The 7,647-nt window shown below is 36.5% G+C and overlaps 1 protein-coding gene across 1 annotated transcript; it reads right to left on the bottom strand.

Annotated features, from left to right (window-relative positions):
* Positions 1 to 611: 611 nt before the first annotated feature.
* cUnh16orf87 (chromosome Un C16orf87 homolog) lies at positions 612 to 7,647 on the bottom strand. Its single transcript, XM_082162217.1, has 4 exons — positions 7,245 to 7,647; positions 6,381 to 6,474; positions 3,247 to 3,426; positions 612 to 1,370 (listed from the first exon to the last, which is right to left on the bottom strand). Exons 1-4 carry the CDS (start codon positions 7,308 to 7,310, stop codon positions 1,252 to 1,254), a joined length of 459 nt encoding a protein of 152 aa, XP_082018343.1. The 5' UTR covers positions 7,311 to 7,647; the 3' UTR covers positions 612 to 1,251.

The raw sequence follows: 7,647 nt of genomic DNA, 5'->3' as shown, positions 1-7,647 counted from the left end.
GGTAGAATATATTGACTATAGAGGTATAATACTGTACTGTTAAGAAGGCATGTTTTAGATTGTGAATTATTCATTAATATGGCCTTTGAGAATCACAAAGGTTACTGTGGGCAAGTCAGTGACGGATGTAAAAGGGAAGCTAGAGCTGGTGATCCATCATTTCTGTGGAAACCACAGCACACTGGATTCTCCGAGGTGAGCTTGTTGCTTGGTGATGAAGCCATGGCAGCTGCTCTCCTAGGGAAGCTAACACAATCCAAACTGACTGTGGAACGAGATAAATACAATATATTCTCCAAGTAAATCATAATGTTAGATAAATACCAATTATAACATTATCATTTGAAACATGGGCATCCATGGACAATCCTCATGCATTGTATTCAACACATTTGAGTCTGGTTCTTTGTTCATGGTTAAATATTGCCTGTAAAAAACTGAAACAAAAAGGTTCAGTTTTGAGTAGAGCTTTAGCTGAACAGCTGAAATATGAGCTCTCTTTGAGAGTTGCCATAGGCATTTTTCTTGCTCCAAATCCATCTTAAAGAGGGGAACATGACGTATGAGAAGGAATGGTTGCAATTAACTTCCCCTGAAAATAAAACAAAGTGTAAATGCAAATAATTTTTATATATTCATATACAGGGTGAATATTACACATGAATTTTGTTACCATTTATCAAACAATAACAAGAGAAAATAAAATACACACTTAAATTAAGGTGGTTGAGGCATAATAAATAACCATTAATCCGTCATTTCCTTGGGTTCAGCTCCCACTAGGTTACTTGTGAAATAATATTGCTCACTGGCACCTAAATAAACAAATAATGGAATTGATCAGCTTACAAGTCTAAATAATGGTGCCAGACATAATTTGCACACAAATTGTTCTTTTGGTGAACCCCCCGTCCCCCAAAAAACTGCTTAAAAATGTAAGAAACGACTGGTAGGAACATTGAATACATTCCATAAAATTGTCATTAAAATGGATAGAATCCTACACCGCTAATGAGTACTACAGTTCTCACTCATGTCGAGGATAACAGTCATTTTCCCCTCATATGCAGAGAGCAGGTGTCTGAAATCCACCAATACACGGCAGCACCACTGAGCTTCGGCCACACAGGCAGGGGTTTAAGCTTCTTCGGGTCAGAGTTTCCCCAACCGCTTTTACATAGACATATGGGACATCTGCACACCCACGTAGTAAGAGTCCTGAGTTTCAGCTGCAATTGTTTCCAATGCTTGTTACAGGATGAGTCTTTGGCCCAGAATTTTGCGGTTAATCTCAGCCAAGGCCACCGAGAACACAAAAGCCTTCTCATCAGAGAGGTTGGCATAAATGTCAACCTCCTTTTCCTGTTTTTCTGTGAAAGGAAAAAAAAAAAAAAGAAAAAAAAATTATTATCAACAGGGAATTGTTCCAATTTAGTATAGGATACAAAGCAAGGATAGAACTTCATACAAATGTAATTTATTTCATAACCAAATGAAAAACAGCAGATTTGCAGGGAAGTGAAAAATCATAAGATTCTCCATGGAAGAGCTGACAACGCATAGACGCTTCCAAGTCGGCAATGATTTATTCAGCACAGAGTAAAGAAAGAACCATGTGTGTAAATCATTAATCCACAATATGAAAGCCGTACACTTGGAAACCACATGCCACCCTGATGGCTCCTGAATCCTCAATATTTCTTTTGACCTAGTGTCCATGGAGATATGGTCTACTGTTGTCATTTTAATAAACAAGCTTTATCTAAAACATACTTGGGTTGCTCAACAGAGGGGTTTATTTAATAGGAGACACTATTTGGTTTACAGCTAGGTGTGGCAGGGAGTGAAGACAGATCAGTGGTGACACGCCAATGAGAGGCTTTTATTCTAAATGCAAATGAAAATAAACAGAAATCTCTAGGGGGAGCGTGAAATCAGAGAAGGATATGATGGGACTGAAGGTCAGTTTGGGGAGAGGGGTGGTAGGTAGGTCTGTATCTGGACCTTGAGGACACAAATAGCATCATCACACACTGCCAGTATTGTTGTATACCTCCTGTTGGCCAGTCACTCCAGATGTGAGAATATAAGTAAAAATCTTTTATTTCTTAGGATATCTGTAATGCTCCTAAAACGTTCCACTTTAAGGTTTTGCTCATTTACTGTTTGACCCAACAGGCCAAGGTTATTAGTATTCTTTACAGGTTTTTGCATTGCGCTATTTTTCAGTTTTTCTATGTAAACATGCATTTGACGGACGTGTTCGGCTGTGTTCGTCTCATGCATGAAATGGCATTCTAAAAATGCAGCGCTCAAGTTATAGGAAGTTTAACTTGTCTCATAACTTTGCATCTCATAACTTTGCATTATTACCCATTCCATTGCCCACGTCTTGTTTTTAAAAGCAAAAGCATTTGGTCTGAATAGCCGCTTAGGACTTAATCGCCCAGCCCTGCTGCCTCAGCTCACGTGCATGAAGCGCCATCTACTGGTGTTTTCCTAAACAGTCACACGTCAGATTTGACCACAGGATGAGAGCTTATCAATTACAAACATGATTATTTATTTTTGCTAATTATTATTTTATTTCAGATAGTTTTTCATTAACTTGTTAGTTTTGGCATTTCATTTATTTAATCATTTCTATTTCAGTTTTACGAAAATGTTTTTTGACCAACAGTTTAGTCTTTGTTTATGAAAATAATCTTGCAACAGGCAAGAAGCATTTAAATTACGAGATGGAGAAAAAAAGAGAGAGCAGAACCCATTTTTTGGATTATGAAATAATGCAGACTCAAAACGGCAACAGTGATGATGGCAACAGGGACAGGAATTGAAAATAAATGTCACATCGATAGTGAAAAATGTGTTCACTAAAGCAGGAGAGAAAACTGTATTCAAACATTTTTCACAAGAACCCTTCAGAGCACCTTCACTGTGAATGCTTTCATCTGGATAACTCAAAAAACTTTGACAAAAGCATTTTTTAAAGCATGTTTTTTGGTCAACGAAGTACTTCACATAAGAGCATAAGCATATATTCCAAAAATATATTTCAGCAAATATTCAAAGAAAAGTCTATGAGAAAAATGTATCTGACATCACTGTAAAAGACTAAAGGGCAAAATAACACTCATAAAATATCAAATAAATCACCCTGGATGTCTACATTTCTTAGAGTCCATGTTTATAGTTATTATAAATCTACAATTCTTACTTTCCCCTAGACACGTGGGAGCACATTACCTTTTTCTTCCTCCTGCTTCTTCAGCCCAACAGTTTTCGGTCTGCCTCGTCCTCTGCGGATTGGATCTGACTGACTGTTGGAGCGGGATCGCCTCCTATTTTCCATATCACTGGTAGATGATAAATTTATCTTCTCTTTTCTGATTCTTTCTGTTCGTCTTCTTTTGGCATCCAATTGGTCTGAAACACAATCGAAAGGATAAATGATAAAACAGTGGGGGTTGATACATTCACAAACTAGCTAAACCATATAAACTGTTTTTACACAAACAGCAGCTCTTTTTCTCACATGATCTTTAAACCCATCCCCCAACCATTATTGACAGACTTAAAAGCCAAAAAGGGGGTCTGTCACTTCACATGCAAATCAGCAAATGTAGAAAACCACAACCATATGCAGAGCTATAATCAGAGAATTAAGAGCTTGTTACTAAAGAAAGTAGGCCTGTGTCTCTCTGAGGTAGTTTATTTATAGGGCTCTTTAGTCTTCGAGTAAACATCATTAGTAACAGACTAGCAACCGTGTGAAGAGAGCTGACAATTTTCAAAATGACTACGCCAGAATAATAGTAATAAATTAAGAGCAGTGACACAGATATACAGAATTTGGCCAGATATATTTAATCTTAATATTTAATTTTTTGAAAGATCTCAAAGAATTTTTTTTTGAAGTTTTTTGAAAAAGAGTTAATGCAAATAATGGGAGAAGGAAATGCATTTGCCGAATAAATTCTGATGTAGTGAACATTAAACCCATGTGACTAATCGGCCTGTTTCCACTGATGGTGTTTTCTTTACTGTTGGTTACTAGGTTACCAATACCACTGCCATCCACTCAAACTACTTGATGGAAACGCACCTAATTCGCATTTGTTTTTTGCAAACTTTAAAAAGATTGAATGGAAACCCAGCTACTGATAGCTGTTTTTTTTTTGTTTTTTTTTAACCAACATATTATTTTGGTCTAGATGTATATGAATAATGTGCAATTGAATTGTATATATTAGGTGCTGTGACTTTTCTGTCAGCATTTCCTTGATATTATTTTCATCACCTTTTTTTATGTTCACTTGTTTATTTTGGTGTGACAAATTCATTTGACTACATATACTCCATGTAGTTTCTCAATAAATATGAGTTAATGAAAACTGAATGTATAATATAATAAGAGAATTATTAGCAAAATGCAGTTTAAATATTGTTGGACAAAGTCACACCAAAGTACATTTCAGCTTTCCAAAACTATTTTGTCACATGTATTTACAATAATTAACTCAATTATGTGTATCTCTTATGACAACACAATCTGTCACATTTAAAATATTTATATAATCAAGTATTTCCATGGCAGCCATTTGATTCTAAATGCAGCGATAAGATCCGTTCCTGCTCCCTCCCTTTCCAGGCCTGCTGTATGACATTAACTCAGGAATCCAGGCACTGTCAATAACCTGCACTAACAAGAAGAGCTCTGTCTGTTCTACAGCTAATTAACACTGCGTAACTTTTCCAGAAGTCGGGGTTGCATGATCGCATGGGAATAATATAATCAAATATCTGGAAAGATTGGCTGTAAATGTGATCAAATATTCTTATTTTATACTCTAGTCTATAGTATTGTCTCATAGATAGTAGTCTTTCATTTAATATTTCATCTGAATTACAATTCCCCTTACAAAAGGAGCAAACAAAGAAAGGACAGGCAGAGCAATCTAAATAAAGTCTGTCCTATTTCAAATTGAGCACATTATTCTCAGCAGAGCGATGGGTAAGCCCTGAATAAATACTGCTGCTAAAATGGAAACCTAATGTTACAAGAGAAAATACATTTCTCTTAGAAGAAACTATGACTACACTCTTCATTTAACATAATATAAGTAGGATCTCAGACTCTTCACATATTAACAAATTAATTCCTTATGCGACTCTACTTTTGTACAGAAAAAATACATCACACCGCTGTAAAAAATGCAAACAAAGAACATTTGTGCAGATCATTCCAGTCATAACTCAATGTAACAATCACAGACTGAGTCTGCAACGCCAAAAAACGCAATGCACAAGCCAGCTGGGCTTTGAACAATACAAATCATAAAACTTCAGCACGCTTGAGACTATCTGCCGATTTGACGTGCACAATGAGAGGTAGGTTTCTAGCTTATACAATAAAAATACTCATGACTGGCCTAAAACCTGATTTTACTGTTTGAATACTACATCCAAAAAAAGAGAACATCAAATGAATGAAAAAAAACCAAAAAAACATTTTAAACCACAAGATTAAGTTTACCAAAAAACAACAACAAAAAAAGCAGCATTAAAATACCACACGTGTGATCACATGCACAAGCTGATCTCTTATCCCTTATATTGCAAACTTTAACAAAGTGCCATCTTTGTGATTTCACAGCAAAAAACCCTCCTATTAAAATACCAACAAATCTCCAGTTTAACTTTAAGCCATTTTGTATAATAATCTTTGGGAGAATTTTTTTTAATGACCGTTGGTGTATCATAAAAATTAGTCAACTGAAATATTGTGACTAGTTTCTAGATAACACAGTGGCGGGAGGGGGTGGAGAGAGAGAGAGAGAGAGAGAGAGAGAGGCAGCAGGAACAAGCTTTTCAGACAGGAATTAGTTTGCCCTTCCCCCATCCCTCTTAGCACTACTCACTCAAGCAAACAGCCACACTGCACCAATCATTTCAGTATTCTCAACGCATCCTGCTGACTGGAAACTTGCCTGTTATTTAATTCCATTCACTAGCCCAGAGTTCAACACATACCAATAGTAATTTTTTTTTTTTTTTTTTTTAAATGAGCCTGACTCATGAGTATAGCCAGAAAACATGGGCCAACTATGGCAGACACATATGCACAGATATTAAAGAGATTAAATAAATGAGTGTTGATGTTCAGTGAGAAAGAAAAGTTTGCTGATCAATATATGGAATTCCATTCCATTGTCCCTCCCATAGCAGTCACTTTTCATATCAATATTTACTTTACATCACATCTGGTTAAAGGCCACTTGATAAATAATTTAACTGTACATACTTTAGAATAACATGATATAGTAGTGGATATATGGGGTTTTCATATGTATAAAACCCATTAAAGATGCACAATTTACCCATCACTGGAGATCTCTCATTTAATTTGGCATTGAGCAGCTTTCGGCTGATGAAGACGTAGCCACAAGGACAGGATTTACAAGCCACAGGAATCTGAGAGAAACAGAAAGAGCTCAGTGTACGCAAGAACAGACTACATTTTAGGTACAATGACTGTCTAAATATTTCACAACACTGGAGGAAGAGCACTTCAATATTAAGCATTCACAAAGGGATAAATATGGTGTGCCTTAATAAAGGCAACATTGTGTCCTTTGACTGAGGAAAACTGAAACTGACTAAGCTAAATTGATGTGCCAAAACACAATGGCACAAAATACAGTCTAATGAATTTATCTCTGCAACAACGCGAGTTCTGTTTGTTCAAGGGCAAAATAAACATTGGTAATTTATCGTTTATAATGTCAATATATCCTCTCATCATAATTACAAATGGTTGAAGTCTTCATATCATAGCATGCACATTTCTAAACGCTAAATCTAAGAGATTAGCGTTCTTCGTGATATTAGACGAGGCGAACACAGACTGCATGAAACCTATGACATTTCATTGTTTCAATCCAGTAAGCAGGAAATTGTTGTACAGCCTTACACGTTTTCATCGCCAAAGTTAAATGAAAACAAAATTCAGTGGCTAATTATGTGATCATATACATAATATCAATAATATCACTTCAATACAACCGTCAAAAATGAGAAAACCATATTTTACATCACGTAGCAACGTTGTTTGTAACTCACACACATCTAATGAATAACTTTGCCTCATTAAAGCACACACCATACTAAACAAAACAATTAGGCGAATGAGAACTTAAACAAAAACACAACAATTTATTATTCTTTTTCAGACAACACCTCACCTGTTGGTCACACTCCGGGCATGATTTGGTGGCCATCTTCACTTTCTTCACTTTGTTTGTAGACATATTTATGACGAAGAGCTTCAATAAGATCCCTTGACCGAACAGCAAAACTTCCAGCTGCACTAACGCACACAGAGAAGTGCAGCTGATCGGGATCCCGGGAGCTCAGACACACACTAGCCGTGCGATGAACCATCAACCGCACTATACACACTGCGCATGCGCCCTGTAGAGATTCGAAGATCGGTCCATGGCTGGCGGCTCACGTGACCCACAGCTAGCAATGGACAGATTAGGCACTTTTTTTGACAACACACTCAAAAATGTAGTATTGTTCGTCACAAAAGCAACTTTTGGAGAGCGAATGGCAATATTAAATATTCAAGGTATTTCCAGATAT

This window comes from Leuciscus leuciscus (assembly GCF_965113295.1).
Source record: "Leuciscus leuciscus genome assembly, chromosome: 2".
Classification (NCBI taxonomy): domain Eukaryota; kingdom Metazoa; phylum Chordata; class Actinopteri; order Cypriniformes; family Leuciscidae; genus Leuciscus; species Leuciscus leuciscus.
This window is presented reverse-complemented; position numbering and strand designations above follow the sequence as displayed.

What these genes read in the sequence shown, in the direction of transcription:
- cUnh16orf87 (XM_082162217.1), bottom strand. Translation starts at nt 7,310, where the DNA reads ATGTCTACAAACAAAGTGAAGAAAGTGAAGATGGCCACCAAATCATGC. An exon ending in GCCCGGAGTGTGACCAACAG is followed by an intron (nt 6,475 to 7,244) that starts GTGAGGTGTTGT and finishes TGTTTCTCTCAG; the next exon opens with ATTCCTGTGGCTTGTAAATC. An exon ending in GAAGCAGGAGGAAGAAAAAG is followed by an intron (nt 1,371 to 3,246) that starts GTAATGTGCTCC and finishes TTCCTTTCACAG; the next exon opens with AAAAACAGGAAAAGGAGGTT.